Genomic DNA, 24214 nt, shown 5'->3' with positions numbered 1-24214 from the left:
ACTATCCCATAGGGGGTCATTTGTTGCACAGCCAAGAGTAAATAAAATCAGCACAAATCAATCAACACACAAGCAAAACAACAACAACAAAAAACAGGGTTACGTGTGGCAGGAGGGAGTTAGATTACAATAGATTTTTTTTTTCTTCATAGTTAATAATGTAGAGGTTGGCAATGTCGTGTGGGGGAGTTTCACCCCCAGGACCTCTGAAATCAGTTCAATCACACCATGACAACAACATGATTACTTTTACTACAAACAACAAGAATACAACCAGTCTTTAAAGTGAGTCAGAAAAACTTTAAAATGTCAAAACCTACAAAATGCTGCAAACAATACCAAGAGGCAATCCTTCATCCATCCATTTTCTACCTCTTATCCTGTTGAGGGTCGTGGGGGGGCTGGAGCCTATCCCAGCAGCCTTCGGGCGAGAGGCGGGGTTCACCCTGGACAGGTCACCAGTCCATTGCAGGGCCAACACATACAGACAGACAACCATTCACACTCACAGTCACACCTACAGTCAATTTAGAGTATCAATCAGCCTAGTCCCCTCTTGATGTCTTTGGACTGTGGGAGGAAACCTGAGTACCTGGAGAGACCCCACACAGACACAGGGAGAACATGGAGACTCCACACAGAAAGACACCGTGCTGGAGCCGGGGCTCAAACCCAGAACCATCTTTCTGTGAGGTGACAGTGCTGACCACTGCACCACCATGTCACCCCTGGCTATGTCCTGAGAAGAGATGTGGCTTGCTGCTGTGATTATATAAGGGCCCGACTCATAGAAATGAGAGAGTAGAGATGAAAAATGCTCTGTGCCAAGAAGTAGAGGACAGGAATCTGGAGAGTGGCTCATGGTGGTCCACAGCCAGGCTGAACATACCTGCAGGGTGTGATGCTTACAATTAGAAACAACTCCTGAATTAAAAACTTTAAATACCAAATAATTCAAACGACATATCAGAGAGCAGAGGTGCAGCTTCCCAAACAGTAGGAGGCTGAGGGCAGCGAGCTGTGACGATATCAGTATCAACATCAAACTAAGAAGGAAAAAAAAAAGGGGGGGGGGGGTTGTATTTAGCTGGAGGCCAAATAATAGCTGCTTGAAGTTAGCAGCCAGCCTGTCTGGAGGAAACTGAATGAGCAAAAACCCAGAAGCTTCTCAACCCGGACATGTCACTGCAATTCCTGCAGCCAGGAGACAAACCAGATAAGGTGCAAAGCAGAGGTCCACTCTGTTATTCTGTTGGACAACAGGACAATATTGTGGTCCTGCACCTCAGCAGATTGTATCTGCACCAAGATGGAAAACCACCCGAACTCACCGAACAGAGGTTGACAAGGGTCGGCGAGGTTCAGATATCCTCACCTCTCCGGACACAGCTGGGAGGGACCCCTCAGACTTGCACCTTTACTGACAATTCCTTCAAGGTTGTTTCTGAAATCAACTCAAATAAAAGACGAAGCACTAAAATAAGATTTAATTTCATAAAGGTGGAACCAAACCTGAACTTCTGCACAAACCACAAGGACATAAAATGACAGAAACATCTGCACACTTGATGCTATGTTTAGCCTCATAACGCCACTGACACTCAGTAGAAAGGGTGGGAGACAGTCCTGAGAGAGCCAGTGGAAAACTATCAGTGGTAAAATAACTCTACTAATCACTTTCATCTTTTGAGCTGTTCAAAATTTAACTCGGTATCAATGTTATGGGTGCTGGTACATCTGTCTGTTAAAATGTGAGTTTCGATACCCTTAAAAGCTGAGGATAAATCAATAAAAAGTCTAAAATTCTTTGCACGATACAGGTGCTCCGGGACCATGTTAAAGATTCCTTAACACGCTTACCTGTGCTGCATGCAGACTGGAATAGATCCAATATACGAATTACACTCAAAATGTCTTCGTTTAAGAATTTAGAAGACTGAGAAGGATGATTGCGGGCCAGAAACCTTTTGTCCAGCAGCCTGTCGAACTACGAAGATGTATCACAGCATCAGGCCTTATGCATGAAACTGGGGGAGACTTCTTTATCGTTAGTTAGCATTTAATGCTTTTGGTTGCTGTCATCAGATGTGGTATCGAATTGACTGACAGCAGCTGCAGTTGCCCAGTGACAGTAAAAAGACGCTGCCAGTTTCTCAAAATAAAAACAGCATTGTGCACCTCGATTTGTGTGATTGAGCTCCGACAGGCTAAAATACGTCCTACTGTAATTACAGTATTTGGCTTACTTTTACAGAACAATCGATTTAATTCTAATTATCCTGCAGGGGAGATACAGTATCATGGACCGATTGTGTTTTGTGGAGAATATCAGATTGTGAGTGAGACGAAATGTGAGCTCTGGCACATCTGCATGTGATGCATTTAAGAGATGGTCTATATTTGTTTTATTTATAGATTCAGAGGTTCATGACACTTCCAAGCTCTTGAAATAACAAACATATTTTCTGCTACATTTTCTGAAGGAAGAGAGGCAATCATTGCAATCTGTTGCCTTGCTAAACTGATTATACTTTTTTTTTAATACTCTTTTTTTTTGGTCTGCTTTTTGCCCCAAAATAAAGGCAAACTACTCGTTTGGACCTTAAGAAAGAGTTTCATTGACAATCAAATTGCTTCTTCATTCTCAATGTAACTGCTTCCAGCTCATAAATACAACTACTGGCTGCCCTTGAGCCCCATCAGCAGTCACTTTGATTGCTCCACTGGTTTTAGGACATGCCGATCACACAAATTAAATTCATTCATGTGGTAAGACAAAAGCTGACACCATTTCATTTCAACAAATCGCTAATGCTGCTTTTCAGGACCCACTTTCCATGTCAGAGTGTTGTCTGCGCTCAGGGGAGTTAAAGTCACCTCCTCAAACCAGATTTCACTGAACAAATGTCTCCCCAGTTAGTAAGCAACACCTTGGAAATGTAATTAACCATTAAGATTAAATGTGAAATTGCTTGTGAGAGCTCTGCTGTCAGCTCCACTGCATAGGCACAAATATTGAATGAGCGCTATAAACTCATTTCACACTACAGTCTACTCTATCTAGAAAAATCTAAAAGGTTTTTGAGAGATGAAGACCTGCCAACACTTGCTGTCTCCTCATTGTTCCGTTTCTCTAACTCAATAACCAAAAATGTACCGAGTATGTCACACATATCGATCAAGTAAAGGTGATTATTGTGATAAATTTGTGTCTTCAGCAAACCTCCTAAACAAGAAAATAGCTGAATAAACTTTCTATCATTGTGAAAAAGTGAGCATTTTCAGCGGTGTTGAAGGATGAATACAGCGGCTCTACCGTCCATAACTCCTACAAATGTTTATTGATTAAAAAAAAAAAAAACCTGTACAAAAATGTACAAAAAAATGTATTGTTTTGGTTGCATTAAAATTGTATTAGAAGACGCAGATCAAAAACATCTTCGTGACATCCAGGTTTTTTTTATGGATTTTTCATGAAATTTCCCGAAAAACTACCAAGCGGCGGGTGAGAGCTGTCTGTGAGCTGAGCCACGCTGCCTCAGTGAAGCCGTAGGAGCAGTTAGCATTGCTGGGACTCTTGTTAGCAATTATCTCTCTGGAAATATTACACGGACATTGGTAGAGGAATGCACTCTTTGAGTTTGCTGCTGTTACTTACACATTTAATTTAATTTTTTTTTTTAATTCCTACATAACAAATAGGCTGCCTGTTGTTGTGACCTCACCAGTTTCTTTTAGACTGTACTTTGTTTCTGTTTTCCGGATACAGTGTGTCTTAGCCACCACAACTAGCCACAGAAACTTGGGTTCACTTTATACTGTGGCCTTTCTGTTTGCCATAGACATATTTCACGATGACTCCTTAATATACAGAGTGATCATTCAATGCTCCCAGGCCTCTGGGTTGTGGACCAGAGCTCTGCAGGAGATCATTTGTAATGGTGGTCCTGGATTGCGGTCTTTTTTTTGGCTGCTGCTTCACAAACTGCAACACTCTCCTGAGCTTTTAGTTTTCTCCTCACTGCTTCCACCCTCCTTCTTATCAATGAGATGCAGCTGAAGTAAACATTGCGTCTTGCATATAATTCTATAGCAATCCCCACCAGCAGCGATAAGCTTAGAGAGCAGATGTAGCTCAGGAGCTAACTTTTTGATTCACCTCACTGGAGGATGCCTAACAGGATATGTCTTAGCCAAGCTTATGTCCAGTCATTTCAGAAACATTTTTAATTCATGAAGTAAACACTTTTTTGTCAATGTTTACCTATGCTCCATCACATGTGAATAAGTTGTAGCCTGTTTGCATTGCAAATCACCAAAGTGCAACTGTTGCAGACACATTTTGAAAAGGTGGAACCTGAGGAGCTGTGTGTCCTTGCCTACGACAGTTTAACACTAATGTACCATAAAAACATAAAAATGCAGCAGGCTGACAGCAAATGTATACAAATGATTTTCATTATTATTTAATAGGTTTCTTCTGGTGAAACTGTTGCTGCGGAGACTGTTGCAGGCTCCTCCAGGTTTGACATACGACACCAGAAAATAAAGCTCGATGGGCTGTACTTTCATTCAAGGCACACTCGAGGACATGCATTAGGGGACAAGCCCATTATGGTGTTCTAGAAGCATCTGTGGACTGCTTGATTCATAGATTGATACATTGCTGTTGATACTGAGTTTTTGAATTTTGCTAATATTTATTCATTACCCTTCACGGAGACCATGTGGTGCCCATTTTCTCTGACTGCAGCACATAACCATGTTTAGATGGGCTGCAGCAAATGAATGGACAAATGGACTCGTGATCTAATTTGACAAAGGACTTTGTGGTGCCCAACATTGTGCTTTACCTCGTGTTATCGCATTTGTTTGTGACACAAGTGCAGGAAAATAACTAGAAATGTCTCTCAAGGCCCAGAATGACAAAGTTAAATCTTAAAAACTGCAGATTACCAACAACGCTAGCAGAATATTGCAGTATTTCAGCTGTTATATTCTTATTATGGCGGTGGCTGTGTGCAAAATGAGAAGTGAAGGATTAAAGCAGAGCCTTAGAATCAACAGTGCGTTGTCAGTTTGAGCAGACTTCCTTCCTGCAAAGTGAGCACATACTGCGTGTTGTATGTCATGTATGACAGCGGAGTACCCCCGCCTTTCTCCTTTTCCTCCAATATTCTCCACCATAAATAAAGAGCTTAAAAATAGCTTTAATGATATCTTCTGCACGAGAGCTGCTTCATGGTTTCAAAGAGCCGCCGTGTTACTACTGGAACAACATAGACAGGATTTTTCTTTGACTGGACACAGTTGATTATTGACCCCAGAACTAAGGCATTCGTCAAAAACACTTATGAACAGTTTCACAGAGTGTGATTATATAAATCTGCGCTCGAAATCTAAAATAGTGTGTTTTCAGTTAGAATGAAGGTCAGCCTATGAATTTCATGAGCATTTTATTTCAACTTCATGCTCCGTCTGAATGTTCTCAGAATGAGTCGTCTCAGAACGAATGTTCTGAAGTTCTGAGTTGTAAGGAAAAGGCTATTCAACATAATGAAGCAGTACACTTCTTCCTCTTCCTCCTTTTACATAGTATGTATGTCATTATATCAAAATCGCACCTTTAAAAAAAGAAGTAATATTAGCCAAGTCAAGAGAAGAATCTGGGGAGTGTCAAGGAGCTGCCCTGTTTTTTAGGGCGATCTCTGGCTCAAGGAGCTGGAGCAGGAGGCAAGAAAGAGGAAAAGCAGGAAGAGGAGCAGCGCCTCCAATACAAGTAACAGCCCACATGACATCATCACTGTCAGACCCATTTTGTTCAAAAATACTGATGTTGTTAATGCTGGTGTTAAAATGCTCACAGGCCCACAAAAGGGAAGAGAAATGCCAGAAGGAAGAAGCCAAGTTGGCAGAGTATCTCAAACAACCTGTCCCTAAAACTCCACCACAGCAGGCACTAATGATCGGACTGGGATGAGGCACATCAGTGCTGCTGCCGATCCTGTCCTCTCGTCGCTGGCAGGGCTCCTTTGTCATACAGCTCAATACTGAACCGAATGCCAACTCACTAACCCCCATCACTGATCCGGACCCCCTGAAGGACCCAATAGCCGCAGTCTCTTTATGAGGCAGGTGAAGGAAAAGCACCTTGAGTTTAATTCTCTCAGGAGGTCTGTGTTTATGTCGGTGGAGGTGGAGAACTCTTGTTTCTCATTACAGCTTCATTTTGGTCATGGTCAAGCTGATTCCAGGGAGAGCAGGGCGGAAGGATGGCTGAATTACTTTGATGCAGTAATGCTTTCAAAACAGCAGTCGTAGCAGTAATGCTAATGCTGCTACAACCCCCCTTTCCCCCCAAAAAAAGTGTAATAAATATAAAGGGACATAAAGAAGTCCACCAAGACGAAATTGTCTTTCACTAAATCCACTCAGCTCTCTCATACTTGGGCTGGTATGTATGTCGGGGCTCTCCGTCGAGCATTCCTCTGGGATTTGCTGGTTGTAATAAAAATCAGCACTTGCAGTCAAGGACTCTGACATGAGGTTCAGTTTGCTTAGATGCCATTACCATTTTTCTTATTATCTATATCTTTTTATTATTCCTACATATCCATTATGCATTAGTTAATTTCCCAGTGTGTGAGAGAGAGCTGCGTTGGGAAGCACTGTTGAGCTTGAATGCAACATGAGAATTTACAGCAAGTGGACTGTAGTGTATAGGGAAGAAATAATTTGAAATTAAAAATTCAACACTGCAAAGGTTTCACTGTCACTTCTAACATTATACTAAATAGGACTATAGAGTCAAAGCGCGTGTACGTGTGCTGTATGGAGCTCAGCCACTCCCACAAAACCACACGCTAATGTAAATAAAGAAGCATGTGCAGAGTTGAAGACTGCAGCAGACCCAGAGTCTGTACTGAGGTCAAATCTATTTAAGGAGCAGACAGTCTGACTCCTGAAGGAACCAAGCGAAGGAAATGACAGACTAACGCATAGAAGAGTAGAAAAGGACATATACAATAAGAGAAATACAGAGAGAACAGTTGGTTCGAGCTGAACACTCGTCACACACGCAACCAGACACTCGGTATCTCCTATTTGTATCCTATTTGTATCATTCTGTGAGCACTAGTGTCTGCACTGTTGTCCTAAGTAAACACATATGGATGTGTGTGTGTGTGTGTGTGTGTGTGTGTGTGTGTGTGTGTGCACATGGGAGACAGAGGGTGGAAAGATGGGAGGGATGGCTAGGGAGTGTGAGTCAGGGTTTAGAAAGAGTTCAAACCAAAAGAAAGTAATGAATCCTGCTCTGTCCCAATATTTTTCTTCCGTTATCTGTGTGTGTGTGCACGTGTGTGGTTTGTGACTGTGTTTCCATCTTTATACGGATCATTTGAGCTTCAGTTTATTTTTAAAGCACAATATATAAACTGAGACATTTTCACATATACTGAAGTCAAAGTAATCTGAGTCCATTTTAGGATGATAGGTTTTATGATAGAAGCGATTTGTTCTTAAATGCTCTTGAATTGTTCTTAAAGAGAAGCGGTGACGTGTGTATTATCAGACAAAATGTGAGTAACTCTTGTTGTACTTCAAAACGATGACACTTTTATCAGTGTAACTTTAATCATGGAACGAAGTTGATGTCAGTAATGTTGAAATTAATTGAAAAAAAGGAAGAACAAAGTCTTCATTTAACCATACTGTGCAGATTCTTCCATACTTTTTAAAATGATCTCCTATGCCTATAGATGTGCTTTCATATTTTAGCCAAATGTTCAACAAAATGGTGGTAAGGGGGGGGGGGGGGGCAAACTACTCAATCCAGTGAAACATGACACATTTTCAAAATGGTGTCTCGGATGTCAGCCATTAAGATACGTTTCTTCTACCTCTTGGGTGTCCGTGTTTATGTTTTCTTTTCATTTCACTTCTGAGTACAAACCAAACCCAGACACAAACACATGGGTGTGTACATATGCATATGTACATATACAATCATGATTTTAACTCTTAACTGAAACATCTGCACAAAAATCTATTTTTTAGGAGAAGTAAACAAAATGTTCCTGAGTCTAAGTCCTTCAAATAGAACATCATTGTAGTAAATTTACTTTCATTTTACACACAAATTTAGTGGCCGAGTCTTTAGTGTATTCTCAGAATGATGAAACAGACCATATTTCTTAATGATGCTGTTACAAAATGCTCCACATAAGCTACTGTGATTTGTCCAAACATTGCTTTATTTTACAAAATTGCAAGCCTATGGGATGTATTTTTAACATTGGAACAATGGACGACCTTCACTGCAAGGACATATGCAGCAAGTGAAGCTCCAACAGCAGCTGAAGTCAATCAGACACAAAATGGGACAGTAGGTTGCTAATTAATGAAAACAACATGCTCGCAAAGTACCAAATTGGAACCCACTTCAAAAATCGGAACTATCCCTTTCATATGACCAGTTCTCGCTGCGTTAATTGTAGTCACTGTTGCCCCTGTCATTACAAGGCAGGCGCAGAACTAAGAAAGCTGAGGGCTTCCTTGGTTAATTGCAAAAACGCCTTCACTAACTTAAAACCAGTGAGGCAAATATAAAGCCACCTGTTTGGAAGGCATGAGTTCTCCAAAAAAAAAGCTTTTTTTTCACTGTCTCCTGGGGTTTTTGGTCCCTACACAGCACGATTGTTGAGCCAACAGTGAAACTCTAGAAGCTAAAAACACACTAAAATTGAGGTATAAATAATGCTGCAGCTCCAACTGCCACTGGCTTCTTATGTATGCTACAGGAAGGAGAGGGATGTCCCATAATAGAGCCACACAACCTAATTTCTACGGTTCTCCTTTTTGGTAGAATTCCAATTCAGATTTAAGCCAGGATGGCTGTGTGAGATGACTGACAGGATGACAGAGATGAGAGTGAGATGACTGTCCCAGTTCCACAAGCCAGTCAAGCAATGATATATATGACATGGTCCAGTCCATTACCAACCCAGACCAGGTGCACCACAGCATTCGACAATATACATAGAAATATATGATATAATTTCTTTTCCTAACAAAAAAAGCTGACAATCATGAGGAGAAGCGCCCGACTGCAGGGAAAAGGTGTCCATGAACACCAAAGTTTGCCAACTGTCTCCAACAGGAGACGGCGAACCCAGGTGCCTTCAGAGCGGAAACTGAAGGAAAACATGAGAAATTCCCAGTGTCCTGTGCTGGTCACCGTGAAAACCTTCAGTGCCCCTCAGGAAACCATCCCTGTGAGCCCACAGACCAAGAAACCCCTGAGTGAGGTCATTGGTAGGAAGATCAGATGGTTATGGTCTCAGGCTGGCAGATTCTTAAACCACATCATCTTATACATGATGATCCTGAGCATTGGAACAATGGACTACCTTCACTACAAGGACATCCACATGCAGCAAGTGCAGCTCCAACAGCAGCTGAAGTCCCTCAGACACAAGATGGGACAGTACATGCCCTATGCTGACACACTGCCTAACTTTGCCCTGGAATCGATGGGTGCCAGAGTGGAACACAGTACTCCTTCACGGAACTACCATCCAGGCAGCGGTCCGACATCCATCTGGGGACTACGTTTACCCTGGACCAAAACCCAGTCCTGGGTGTTGCGGGGCCGTCCGTCGTTACAGGCAGGTGAATGCTGGAACTTTCCGGGGGACCGCGGCCATATCGTTATCTCCCTGTCGCAAGCCATCACTGTGACGCACGTGACACTGGGCCACATTGCTAAAAGCCAGTCACTCGATGGCACCATCGCAAGTGCACCTAAGGAGTTCTCTGTGTATGGAATGATGAACACAGATGAAGAAGGGGCGTACCTGGGAAAATTCATCTATGATAAGGATGGTCCATCATTTCAGACATTCAGCGTGGCAGAGCCAAATGAAGGGGTATACAAGTATGTAAAATTACAGCTTGAGAGCAACTGGGGTCACCCTGACTATACTTGCCTTTACAACTTAAGAGTCCACGGAAAAATACCATCCAGACACCCTTAACAGGACAAACCAGATGGACTGATGGATGCATAAAGAACAAAGGCTGAAATGACCTCAATGAACCACTTTTGGTCCTCATCTGAAGCTGGAGTTTCTGAGATAGCGATAAATTTCAGCAGCTACTGGGTGGTGAAAGCAAGGAGTGAAGTGGAAGAAGACAGCCTGCAGAGTAAAGAGATACTCAGAAAAAAGAAGAGGAAAAGTGAAGAAAAACGGATGTGCGATCAGAAGGTCCCATTCAAGGATCTAAGGCAGTGAATTCTTCATTACGGGGCAACAGAGAGCACAGAGACCCTCAAGAGGATAAACTGGAAGGATTGATGGATGCATGACGAAAAAAGGCCCAAAAGACCACAATGAACAACTTTTGGTCATCATCTCCCTCTCAGAAGCTTCACAATCCAGCCTGGAACTTTAGTGTCCTTTAAGAGTCTTATAAATACATATAAGGTTAAAAAAAAAAAAGGAAAAAAAATCCAATAAACCTCTGAAACTGATATTTAAGGACTTGTTATTTTCATAACATTCTGTTCCATGTTCTTCTGTATCATGTGAGGCTGTTGACCAACTTGAGCTGACAGGAAGCAGCTAATGACACATGGGTATGGAGTTTGGCAACTCATTTGTAGTTACAAGCCTCCAGACTAACTCTCCTTACTACTCGGGCTTTAGCGGCGTAACTGGGAATTTTTAAGGAGAGAAAGCTGAATATTTGCGGGCCACACCTTAAATCCTCCTGTTAAGCATATGAAATATACTGTATAGAATACCACAGATCAGTTCATTGTCATCTCTTCAACAAATGGAAGTTTCCTGTTGATGAAATGGCACCAGGAGTGACGATGCATTCCATTTATGATTATTTTCATATTATATGCTTTAAACTGGCGTTCCGCTTCACGAGGATGTTATATTCAAACTGTGCTGTGCCGGCTGCCTCTGCTATTTGGTCCGTGTGTTTTTGACGACATTTGAAACAGAAGCTACAGTTCATGGTGTTGTTTTGTTGCACTATTTAAGTCACAACATGAATAATTCTGATTTATGAATTATCAAATTCTTAAGAGTAACATGTGTTTTGTTCACTAACTGCTTTCGGCTCTGCAAAAGTGCTCCCTTGGGGAGAATTGGCGCAATGCTGTCGGTCAGGCTTGTGTGTGTGAACACGTTGGGCTCCTACAACATAATTTGAGTCACCACCGGATTACGGTATGAACACAGACATGACATTGTTAAGTTTTACAATATTTCTATGACTTCCACCACTAATACCGAGCAGGAATGATGAGTATTTTGTGTAGAAAATGGCAGTTGAAGGAGCAGCATTAAATTAGCAAACACAGACTCAACTCCGACTTGTCCGTGATCAGTTGTTTTACAGGACTATGTGTTCAAGGTGAAGACAGTGCCATGTTCGCCGTGCTTTGTTTATGTGCTTATGGAAGCACATAATGCTCATGGAAAGGACTAGATTTAAGTATTAAATTGTGATTTGGCGCAGAGAAAAAAGACAGTTCTGTCTCAGCCTCGAACTACAAAAGACAGAATGTCCACTACAACATGATATAGATGATTTCTGTGTAATATTGGATCGTTGACTTTCTTATTGTTGCTGGTCTATGACCTTCACATTACACACTCCTGGAGGGCTCCTAGTGCTGGTGGAAAAAAATCCCTCCATTGTTTGTTTCGCTTTTGTTGGCAATGACAGCACGCCAGCAAGCGTAGAGGGTGTGACCCTGCATTTTTATTCGTTCCTGTCCTCCCCCGTCACACACACGCAGGCCTACACTGGCAGACTCCTTCTCTCCTCGTATGTCATCATGATTAAAGAAAGGTCAGCAAATTTGTTGTATCGTGATAAAATTTCTTGCGTTTTTTCCCAAAAAATTTGTCGCAGTCTGCAGTCCTGAATGATGAGAATTCGGTCTGAAGCTGCATACAGAGTTAACCGAGGGGGAGAGCACCTTGTGGAGCTGCTGTGCAACGAAGTACCACATCAGATACACATCAGGGAGCCTCACACACTGTGATCTGTTAGTGAGCGAGTCAATGGTCCATGCAGTCCAGTGGGTCAAACCACACTCCCTGCAACCTCCTCCTGAGCAGTGATGGCTGTATTCTCTTGAAGACACTGGAGAAATGAAAAAACATGAGCCAGCCCACAGTGCCTCCACGTTCCTCGAGGGGTGAGAGGAACTTGTGCAGTAGGAATGTGAGGGCACCTGACGGTGTGTTTGTCTCGTCATGGGACTCAGGAACAGAAGAAGTTGGGGGAAAATTTAAATATATGATATCTTAGCTGATCGCTGTACCAGTTGATAACAGCATACGTGGTATGTTGTGCATACAAGTTACAGACATTTCTGCAGGTAAAAGATGAATGTTGGTAGCATTTAAAAAGCATCCACACTTATGAGTGCGTGGATTTGAGTCAGCCGACCTCGTAATTTTGGAGTTTGTCTGGCATCTTAGATTTTCTGAGAAGGAAGCGTTATGCAGACTTTCAAGTTCAATGGACAGCACCATGACCACTTGTCTGGTTGTTCTGCAAATCACATGTCGTTGAGTATTTAATAACGGCATGAGACCCTGAAGCAGATCAGCCAGCCCCCCCCCCCCCCCAGCACAACAGCCTTGCTGTCGTAAAAATGTATTTATGCACAAGTGTAAAGACATAGAGGTGTCACAAAGTATGTGAAAATTGGAAAAAAAAAGCTAAGAATAAAAATGTTAGATAACACAAAGTGAAATGTTTCACATGAGCCCCTTGTTTATGTATTTGTGTCTCAACCCCCCCCCCCCAAAAAAAAAGACTCAAAGTGCTGCAGTCTCTCTGGCTGTGTGACAGCTTACATGTAACTCTGCTCTATGTCACAAATTGTCAAAAAACAATTTACCCGGACCTCTGCAATGGTGGAAACGAACTCACAATGCAGGTCTGTTTTTATCCAAGCCATGTACAGCTTTTTAGCTGTCACATCGTGCGAGTTCTTGTGGAAATTTGAGCATAAATGCCTTTAGCACAAGGGATCAAAACAAATCAAATCCCATAGTGGAATGACAGTTCCTCCATGTTGCAATGACAGGCCAGGGGCTGTCATCATGTATAAGACGATGTGGTTTAAGAATCTGCCAGCCTGAGACCATAACCATCTGATCTCCTTCCCAATGTTGTGCGCTGAAGAGCGAATTGGTCAAAAATAATGATAATCAATAATTATGGATATAATTATCGATTATTAAATAAATTACTAATTAATATTAAATATTAATTATTCGGGGCACCACCCTGATGAGTTCAGGGAAACTAAAATGCGACCAAACTTGGAAAAGTTATCAGTCGGCAATATCAACTTAGACACGTGACCACACTTTTCTACACAAAAGACACTACGACTTCTGTCTTATAATAAAAGTATTCATTAAACGCAGTGCATCAATCAGTTCTATCTAACCAAAAGATACAAAGTGATAATATGTGTGAGCGTGTGTGTATGAGTGAGGGAGAGAGAGTGTGTGTGTGAAGGAGAGAAGGAGGAGGGGAGGGTGGAACCTGGTTGCCTAGCAACCAGTTACCGTCGGCAATGGAGGCTAACAGCTGAGGCTAGTTAGCCGCTAGTTAGCATCGTGGAGGTATAAAACGTGGAGCAGTAGAGAAAGAGAGAGAGAGAGATAGAGAGAAAGGAAAGACAGAGGTAAACCCAAAAATGTGTGTTAACAAACGTGCAGAATCAATAACGTGTAGCACCTTCTGGAAATGTTACAGTTATTAACACTAACATTAATAGATACTGTATAATGCTATGTAATAGTATCTGCTATTTACAGGACTTCCGTCACATAAACAGTACATTCACAGACATTATACAAACACAACTAAGCTATTTCTCTGCCCAGAAAATGCCTAGTTAGAGGAATCCTTACTTGGTCCGGTGGAGCGGGAAGGGATTCGATCTCGTTGGTCCAGAGCGTGGGTTGGGCTCGGTTCGGAAGTTTGCAGAAACAGCGGCGGGCAGTCTGCAAGGATCTGCTGGAGTTTACTGGTGGATGGGTGAACGAGCTTGGCCGAGCTTCGTTCACCAGGGAACCGGTTCATGCGGGTAACGTGGCTCAACGGTGGCTTCTCTGGATGAGTGGACAGGGGGGGAGAGGTGTCCACTTGTGGAGTTCTCGCCGTCACTGTACTGCCAGCTCGAGGTCCGAGAGGGCTGAGAAGAACCGAAGAGGTCGGGTTTTTCTTGACTGGAACTTTTATATTGTCAGGCGAATGATGTCACTTCCTGTGGGACCTACTGGCTCTCAGCCAATAGCGGCGCATCACGCGAATTTCCGGTCAAGCGGGGCGCGAGTTTTTGGGCGGGGAGGGGTCAATGGCCAGAGTGATCCCCCTTTTTACGACCCTTTGTTTTAAGAGCATGTGGTCACTCCTAATGCAGGCTTCAGAAAGGGGTGTTGGGCCTCAAAGGACTAAAGTCCTTTCTTCAGATGGATTAATTGTCAAATCTCTGAATTAATCTCTTGTCCTGGTTGAGTTGGCACAACACCAATGACCTCACTCAGGGGTGTCTTGGTCTATGGGCTCACAGTGATGGTTTCCTGAGGGGCACTGAAGGTTCCCACCGCGTCCAGCACAGGACACTGGGAATTTTTCACTTTTCCTTCGGTTTCCTCTCTGAAGGCACCTGGTATCGCCGTCTCCTGTTGGAGACAGTTGGCAAACTTTGGTGTTCATGGATTATTATCTGAGGGACTTCAGCTGCTGTTGGAGCTGCACTTGCTGCATGTGGATGTCCTTGTAGTGAAGGTAGTCCATTGTTCCAATGCTCAGGATCATCATGTATAAGATGATGTGGTTTAAGAATCTGCCAGCCTGAGACCATAACCATCTGATCTTCCTACCAGTGACCTCACTCAGGGGTGTCTTGGTCTGTGGGCTCACAGTGATGGTTTCCTGAGGGGCACTGAAGGTTTTCACTGTGACCAGCACAGGACACTGGGAATTTCTCATGTTTTCCTTCAGTTTCCGCTCTGAAGGCACCTGGGTTTGCCGTCTCCTGTTGGCAAACTTTGGTGTTCATGGACACCTTTTCCCTGCAGTTGGGTGCTTCTTCTCATTATTGTCAACTCTTTTGTTAGGAAAAGAAATTAACTCATATATTTCTATATCTGCCAAACACTGAATGCTTTGTTGCTCCTGGGTTGGGAATAGACTGGACAGTGTGTTATATTATATATGGAATTGTGACGGTGGTATCCTGACACTGGATGGAATCTCAGTCTGAGGAGTAGAGTGAACGAGACGGACAAGTTGTGTTGTAAAGTTGTTGATGATGGTTCTCTTTCTAATGTCCACATGTTGGTGACATATTTGGATTAAAATCACAAGTTGTTTAACATCAATTTCATAGATTTATTTGATTTTTTTTTTGGTACATTTTACGTATTTATCAGACTCTTTGTTATGAGACACTGAAGTTCTACGCTGGATTGTGAAGTTTCTGAGAGGGAGATGATGACCAAAAGTCATGTCTCTGTGCTCTCTGTTGCCCCATAACACACAATTCTAGATGATTCTCTTTCAAATGTCCACATATTAGTGATTGTGATTGACATATCTCGTCTTAATATCATGCCAATGTCGATGATTTGATGTTGAAATGTGCTTGCCAAGTAATCATATAGCTAACTTGCTAACATTAGCAAGCTAGCTAAAGCAGCTACCTTCTGTAACTAACTGCTTTAGCTAACGTTAGCTCACTACATGGACTCGGTACCACTAGCAATGTTAGTTATACTGGCAACTCATGTCATGAGTGCCTGTTGAAGAGCTTTGTTCACCAATAGGTTGGCACTGTCGACCAGTATTTGGGAGAGCTTTATCACTAATTTTCTCCCGCTTATTCACTCACGTCTCAAGTCTGTTCTAATATAGAGCGTAGAGTTTCACTTCAGAAGAGTACCTTGGTTCTATTTAGGCAAATTACAGACTTAAGGTGTGTTCACACCGAAATTTATTTTTGCCATTTCTTTCCATCATCAGCTACGACTGACCCAACAACTGCTGTTTGTCTTGTATCTGTTGTGGAAGTCCCAGATACGGCAGAAAACCAAACGCCGCTGTATCTGGAATCATGACAAAATCTGGAGGTGCACACAGCTGGGTGAATTTTCACTGCTTTCTCCAGGAACTGCGCCTGGACGACGGCCGTTTCCAGCAGTACTTCAGGCTGACGAGGGCCCATATCGATGACCTGTTGGTGAGGATCGGTGCCATGATATCACGGACGGACACCAACTACAGGTGACAGACCGTTGACGTTACTTCACTGACACTAAGGGAATCTCAACACTGATTGGCTCTCTAAATTCGTGTGACGTTTACTACTTTCAACTTGCGCGTAAACATAAATAAATGCCTCGCGTTTGGTGTTAATATGCGTAAACATAAATAAATGCCTCGCGTTTGGTGTTAATACGCCGTTACACTTAGGCCTACTGACGATAAAGCCAGCCAGAGCATTTTTATTTAGTATTAAAGGGTCTGAAATGAAAACACCCATTTGGACCAGAGAGGAGATGAGTGAAAATGAGGTGGCAGGAGACGAGGGACTAGGGAGGAGATGAATGGAAATTGTCACCCCTCAATTTTGAAGGGAATTTACATTGAAATGATTATTAACACCAGTATTACAGTAGCCTCAATAAATCAGTTAGTTGGTAGCCAAGAAGTAGATTGTAGCTTGCAATTGTCTACTCTGTCTTTACAGAGAGGAGAGAGGAACTGAGAAGGCATGATCTTGATTTATTTTATTTTAGTTTTTACATATGAATTACTGTTAATGTGTTAAATCATTAAGAAATAACGTTATTTTAACAAAGAATATCCTACATTGTGGTGCACCGCAACAAAGCATAATTTGATTGATTTATTGGTTGTCTGGACATGGGGGGGTAGTAAGTGTACAGCTTGCTGATCTTACTGATTTTGTGAGTGACTGAGTGTGTGTGCGTGTAAGAGGGGGTGGGGGAGAGCAGACAGTGGGCTATTACAGCAAGATTTGTAACCCTGAACCAATATAATTGTTGTTGATCCATGAGCTAACGTGACGTCCAAGTCCTGTTCACTCAGTCCAGTGATCAGCTTAAAAAAATGCTGATCAGAGGACCCCCCCCCCCCCATTCAATTGTTATTCTAGTTTCTCAAAGTGCACCAGATTGATGCATTTTAAAGTACAAAGCTCAAAATTTTCTACCAGTGGTACCCGGCACCATGGACAACCTGATCCTAGAATCGCCCCTGGTAATGGCAGTCTGCACAGCACAGTTCAAATATGACATCCTTATGAAGCATAACAGCAGCTTGAAGCACAAAAAATGTATTTGGATTAAAATCACAAGTCGTTCAATATCAGTTTAATAGATTTATTGAATTTTTTTTTTTTTTTTTTTTACCTTATATGTATTTATGAGACTCTTAAAAGGACACTAAAGTTCCAGGCTGGATTGTGAAGCTTCTGAGAGGGAGATGATGACCAAAAGTTGTTCATTGTGGTCTTTTGGGCCTTTTTTCGTCATGCATCCATCAATCCTTCCAGTTTATCCTCTTGAGGGTCTCTGTGCTCTCTGTTGCCCCGTAATGAAGAATTCACTGCCTTAGATCCTTGAATGGGACCTTCTGTTCGCACATCCGTTTTTCTTCACTTTTCCTCTTCTTTTTTCTGAGTATCTCTTTACTCTGCAGGCTGTCTTCTTCCACTACACTCCTTGCTTTCACCACCCAGTAGCTGCTGAAATTTATCGCTATCTCAGAGCCTCCAGCTTCAGATGAGGACCAAAAGTGGTTCGTTGAGGTCATTTCAGCCTTTGTTCTTTATGCATCCATCAGTCCATCTGGTTTGTCCTGTTAAGGGTGTCTGGATGGTATTTTTCCGTGGACTCTTAAGTTGTAAAGGCAAGTATAGTCAGGGTGACCCCAGTTGCTCTCAAGCTGTAATTTTACATACTTGTATACCCCTTCATTTGGCTCTGCCACGCTGAATGTCTGAAATGATGGACCATCCTTATCATAGATGAATTTTCCCAGGTACGCCCCTTCTTCATCTGTGTTCATCATTCCATACACAGAGAACTCCTTCGGTGCACTTGCGATGGTGCCATCGAGTGACTGGCTTTTAGCAATGTGGCCCAGTGTCACGTGCGTCACAGTGATGGCTTGCGACAGGGAGATAACGATATGGCCGCGGTCCCCCGGAAAGTTCCAGCATTCACCTGCCTGTAACGACGGACGGCCCCGCAACACCCAGGACTGGGTTTTGGTCCAGGGTAAACGTAGTCCCCAGATGGATGTCGGACCGCTGCCTGGATGGTAGTTCCGTGAAGGAGTACTGTGTTCCACTCTGGCACCCATCGATTCCAGGGCAAAGTTAGGCAGTGTGTCAGCATAGGGCATGTACTGTCCCATCTTGTGTCTGAGGGACTTCAGCTGCTGTTGGAGCTGCACTTGCTGCATGTGGATGTCCTTGTAGTGAAGGTAGTCCATTGTTCCAATGCTCAGGATCATCATGTATAAGATGATGTGGTTTAAGAATCTGCCAGCCTGAGACCATAACCATCTGATCTTCCTACCAATGACCTCACTCAGGGGTTTCTTGGTCTGTGGGCTCACAGGGATGGTTTCCTGAGGGGCACTGAAGGTTTTCACGGTGACCAGCACAGGACACTGGGAATTTCTCATGTTTTCCTTCAGTTTCCGCTCTGAAGGCACCTGGGTTCGCCGTCTCCTGTTGGAGACAGTTGGCAAACTTTGGTGTTCATGGACACCTTTTCCCTGCAGTCGGGCGCTTCTCCTCATGATTGTCAGCTTTTTTTGTTAGGAAAAGAAATGATATCATATATTTCTATGTATATTGTCGAATGCTGTGGTGCACCTGGTCTGGGTTGGTAATGGACTGGACCATGTCATATATATCATTGCTTGACTGGCTTGTGGAACTGGGACAGTCATCTCACTCTCATCTCTGTCATCCTGTCAGTCATCTCACACAGCCATCCTGGCTTAAATCTGAATTGGAATTCTACCAAAAAGGGGAACCGTAGAAATTAGGTTGTGTGGCTCTATTATGGGACATCCCTCTCCTTCCTGTAGCATACATAAGAAGCCAGTAGCAGTTGGAGCTGCAGCATTATTTATACCTCAATTTTAGTGTGTTTTTAGCTTCTAGAGTTTCAGTGTTGGCTCAACAATCGTGCTGTGTAGGGACCAAAAACCCCAGGAGACAGTGAAAAAAAGCATTTTTTCTGAGAACTCATGCCTTCCGAACAGGTGGTTTTATATTTGCCTCACTGGTTTTAAGCTAGTGAAGGCGTTTTTGCAATTAACCCAGGAAGCCCTCAGCTTTCTTAGTTCTGCGCCTGCCTTATAATAACAGGGGCAACAGTGACTACAATTAACGCAGCGAGAACTGGTCATATGAAAGGGATAGTTCCGATTTTTGAAGTGGGTTCCAATTTGGTACTTTGCGAGCATGTTGTTTTCATTAATTAGCAACCTCAGCTATTGACATCGTATCACTCCTGTTTAAATTAAAAAGCCAATTTTAACCAATAATCAAGAAACATGTCAGATTCTGGTCCTTTGTCCTTCCTCTTTGCCCATCAGACATTAGTGACCCCATGATTCTTCAGCTATCAGCCCTCCAACTATTCAGAGCTTTTGGGTTTCACTCCGGCTCCTCTTTGGATTATTGCCCATGACAGAGAATTATGCAGGAGCATGAAACTACTCTGTTTGTTTATGAGAGGAGCTCATCCCCCTCGCTGTTAAGTATTAAGGAGAGCTATGGAAATGAATGCATGGACATGGAGCTTCTCTGAGGGTCTTGTTGTCATAGATGTCTTTCTTATGGACACAGTTTGAGGTCGGTTAAGTTTCTAATAATCTCAGCATTCACAGCTACCCGCAGGAATAACGCCGTTGCTCCTTAGCTCTATATATTAATTTGTACTTGTGTTTTTGATAGCTTTGATCGAGGATCATGGTCGCTCATAATAGAGGTCTGTAATTAAGACAGAGGACTCATTTTGGCATTGTTTCTTGTCCACTGATTTAAAGGCCTATTTATTCCTACTTATTCCTGCTAGACCAACAGAAAATAGCGAAATCATGGGTCAAACAATCAATTTTTTTGGTGCGGTACAAGAACACGTTTTGACAGGCCATTAAAGATGGATCTTGAGCTTAAAAAAATATCAGCTAGCCACAATAATGACGAGAGAAAGGGGCTTTGTTATTCCAGAGGGTGTTGGGAATCCATCAAATGGTCTCTCCCCTGTGAGCATCAGACTTTGCTTGCAGTCCTTGAGCTACGAGTAGAACCATTGAAAAAAAGAAAAAACAAGGACAGTAAACAAACACAGTCAGTGATGCACCCATGTCTTCACGCTGAACCAGCAACTTTACAGAACATTCATGGACAAATAATGTGGTTTTGTTTATATGGACCCTTATACTCTGAGTACAATTGGTTAGAAACCCAAAAAGAAAAAAAATCCTCCATGCAAACATCTGATTCCGTACAAAAATAGCAGATCCGATTGAAATTTCAGTTTCAGGAGGGTGGTATAAATTCCATGGGGTAGCATGGCTTGGAGGTAGAGTGGTATTGTTGATTTCCCTGCAATTGGCATTTGCAAACTAAAACCTCCAGCACCAGACAAATGAGACGATGTGCTCTGAAGCCGGAGGGCGCAGCGGGTCAATCACCATTATCAACATTCGCTGAAGGGATGACATTGAGTCAGCATCCAGAGCTCTTTTGTGAGGTTTTATCTGTGTGTATGTCAGTATCAAGGAAGAATCGTCACATGGCCATATTTCAAGGATTCTATGTCAATGTACTCCTTCAAAATCTACTGAGTCCTCATTGCAGAGACTTCTCAAGGATGTACTTGTACAGCCTCTGCGGTCCTAATTACCCAAAAATCTGCACACATATTACAGAGGCGATGACGCTCGAGAGGGTGACAGCATCGCAGACAGTTTCCACGGATGATAATGGACGTTGTCATCCAAGAGATAAAAGTTTAACTTTGGAGTTCTGTTTGGTTATTTACCACTGACTGGGTGGCACGATGGTGCAGTGGTGAGTACTGTCGCCTCACAGCAAGAGGGTTCCAGCACAGGATCTTTCTGTGTGAAGCTGTCATGTTCTCTCTGTGCCTGCGTGGGTTCTCTCCAGGAACTCCGGCTCCCCCCCAAAGTCCAAAGACATCAAGGGGGACTAGGTTAATAGAATACTCTAAATTGAGCGTACACCGGTGTGGCTGTGAGTGTGAATGGTTGTCTGTCTCTATGCGTTGGCCCTGCAGTGAACTGGTGACCCGTCCAGGGTGAACCCCGCCTCTCTCTCGATGGCTGCTTGGATAGGCTCCAGCCCACTCACGACCCCTAACAGGATAAGCAGAAGAAAATGGACGGACCACCGACTGTATGGAACATGATGACATAATTACTTTTGGAAAATACATTTTTGAGTCAGGAATGAAATGATCTTTCTCTATGAGATCATCTGATGTCCATGATTCTAAAAATGAAGCAGCACTGCATCCGTAGACTTTGGGCTTTCATCAAAAAACACTCTTAGGAGAATAAAAATAGAAAAGCTCCCAAGTTGACTTCATTTGCTGACATTGAAACTGAGGAGAACAATGTGATGAATCGTTTCATTCATAGTTTCTGAGTCAAAGAGTGACTGAAGTTACAGGAAAGTATTAAATCCTCACCCAAAAATATTCAAGGTTGTAAAGTTGGACCTCACAAATGTATTTGAAAACAGAAAGTGAAAGTACAACTTGCTTGCAATTTAGACACTGAAAATGCCACTCTAGATTATAATGTGAAGGACAAAACTAAATGGAAGAGGGTAACATAGTTTTTAATTAATGATGATTACTACTTGAGATTTTAATTGCAAAGAACCACTGTGTGCTCCAACGTTCAGCCTTCATTTCAAGATCACCCAGTCCCTCGGCAGTGTTTGCCAGCTAAAGCGTAGATTTTCTCCTCGGTTCAAGTGCATTTTTGTTTTTAAACTTTTGTTCATATCTTTAATTTACTCCAGTATTATTTTTCATTCACCTGAGACAAAAATACCTCTGTTTTTCTGAATCCATGAGAAAAAAATTTTTCATGAAAAAAAAACAACAAAAAAACAGCTTTTGCCACTAAGAACGTCCCTAGACATTTCCATTGTTATCCTCAAAATGTTAGGAAAGATGTCTTGTCTATAACCTCTTGAGGACACAAGCAAAACTCATCCTTGCCACATTTCTTGAGATTTACCGTGATTATATATAAACATGCGTGCAGCTTCTGATGGCCTCTCCTCTCTGTTAAACTTTGAAAAAGTCAGAGGAAATAAAATGAATGCAAGTTCCGAAAAAAAAAAAAAAGGGGGAAAGAAATAAAATCGACATGAATGTGAAACTAATGCAAAAATAAAACTGTGACTAATAGTCTCTGCAAGTTTGTTTTGATTTGAACCGGCCTGTGGTTTTCCATAAAGCCTCCTTCAGCTTTGTGTAGCAATGTGTCCAATAAAGACTGATGTTAGTATGGATCGAGTGTTCTCCCTTCAGGCAAAGATGCAGAGATGGAGCCATGTTAGTCCAGAGCAGTTCTTCCTCTGATGACTACTTGATCCTGGGGTATGGCAGCGGGAGGTTTGGACTGCTGCTCCTTACATCAGGGTGTTGTGTGTGTGTGTGTGTGTGTGTGTGTGTGTGTGTGTGTGTGTGTGTGTGTGCGTGCGTGTGTGTGTGTGTGTGTGTGTGTGAGACAGAGAGAGCGAAGGGAAAGAGAGAATGTGTGTTGACACCGTTCTACAGTCCAGGCCGCGGACCAAGGGTGACCGGGCATTCTCAGCGATGGCTTCCACTCTCTGAAACAGCCTTCCTGAGGGGATGAGGATCAGCCTTTAAATCCTGACAAAAACATACTTTTACAAAGATTGTTCTACTTGACGTGAGGTCTGAATCCTCCACTGCCTTTTAAATATTTTCTGTATCACTGTTATCTGTTTTAGGTTTTATCTTAGACCCTTTTTATCCTGTTTTTATCTCTTTGCCTTTTAATCTAGTGAAGCACTTTGTAACATTGTTTTGAAAAGTGCTCTCCAAACGAAATTATTAGTGTTATTGTTATTATTGTCTAGGAATGAATGAGTGCATCATTAGAATGTGACCGTCTACTGTCAGATGGGTTAATGATGCAAAGATGTGGTGGCGAGGCTCAACAAGAGAGGCTTCGTCGCCATTCACACTTAAATGAGCCTGAATCAAGGAGGATTCAAGGGGGTTTTACGCGCAGTGGTGTATTGTGTTGCTACCAGTCGCTGGTGTGATTCCCCATGTTCTATCAGCAGGGGGTCTGCACAAACAATGGGCCTCCTCCGGTCAATGGCAGGTGGAGGGAACTTAAGAATAATATGATCCTCCCATGAATCACATTGTCCTAGTTGATCTCCTTGACATCAGGTGGGAAGTCAACAACTCCACATGTGTGCTAGTCCACAGGGGATAGAACAACTAATAGGACCGCTTGGGAGGGACAATTACGGTCTGTTGGGGAGAAACGGCTTACCTATCAATCTCTTAGTGCATGTGGAAGTATCGTGATGATGCGATCGATATTTTGTTCTAGCCCTTATCTTTAAAGTGCAATCTTGCATCTTTCCATAGTCAGACAAAGAAAGATCACTTGGTGAGATCACTTGGTGAGACGAGTGACAGCTGGAGGTAACACGACAGGCGGATTAAAACCCACCACATATGCACAAAACTGTTGGATGTCAGTTTCTTCAGCCGCATCAGGAACAGTTCTCTACCCTGATGTTGAGCTGAAGTGGCGGATAGCCAAGCCATTTACCACCCCAGCTGCTCTCCGTTCACCTCCAGCTGCTGGAGCCACTGCCCCAGTCAAGTGTCACTGCCCTCCCCTTCATCGAGGTCTTCACCTCCGTTCCCTGCCAGCTCCTTTTTCTACCTGGCAGTTTACACCAACAGGATGTACACATAGTTTTCTCGAGAAGTAATCCCAGCCTTGCTTGTCTTGATTTTTATTTTCATCTTTCAAGACACTTTGAATTGTATTTTAGCAGGAAGCCCAATGTTATTTT

General features: G+C 42.8%; 1 protein-coding gene and 2 long non-coding RNA genes across 4 annotated transcripts; 1 reads left to right on the top strand and 2 right to left on the bottom strand.

The window, feature by feature from the left end:
- Positions 1–686: 686 nt before the first annotated feature.
- LOC147257736 (uncharacterized) lies at positions 687–14968 on the bottom strand. The gene is made up of 3 exons (XR_015117630.1): positions 13965–14968; positions 1332–1454; positions 687–889 (listed from the first exon to the last, which is right to left on the bottom strand). It is a non-coding gene; the product is annotated as an uncharacterized LOC147257736 (long non-coding RNA).
- Positions 13669–22739, top strand: LOC147257734 (uncharacterized). 2 transcript variants are annotated; one of them, XR_015117629.1, is made up of 3 exons: positions 13669–13735; positions 16226–16341; positions 21408–22739. It is a non-coding gene; the product is annotated as an uncharacterized LOC147257734 (long non-coding RNA). The 2 variants fall into 2 exon arrangements; XR_015117628.1 differs by lacking the exon at positions 13669–13735 and adding an exon at positions 15879–16033.
- Positions 17275–19038, bottom strand: LOC147257735 (SUN domain-containing protein 3-like). Its single transcript, XM_086211864.1, has one exon. The coding sequence runs from the start codon at positions 18889–18891 to the stop codon at positions 17944–17946; it is 948 nt and encodes a 315-aa protein (XP_086067990.1). The 5' UTR covers positions 18892–19038; the 3' UTR covers positions 17275–17943.
- Positions 22740–24214: the final 1475 nt, after the last annotated feature.

The sequence above is a fragment of the Aulostomus chinensis genome, chromosome 8, assembly GCF_037954235.1.
Source record: "Aulostomus chinensis isolate RoL2024-O1b breed Wild chromosome 8, RoL_Achi_v1.0, whole genome shotgun sequence".
Classification (NCBI taxonomy): Eukaryota; Metazoa; Chordata; class Actinopteri; order Syngnathiformes; family Aulostomidae; genus Aulostomus; species Aulostomus chinensis.
Note: the sequence above shows the minus strand (reverse complement) of the source record. Positions and strands in the feature narration are given on the sequence as shown.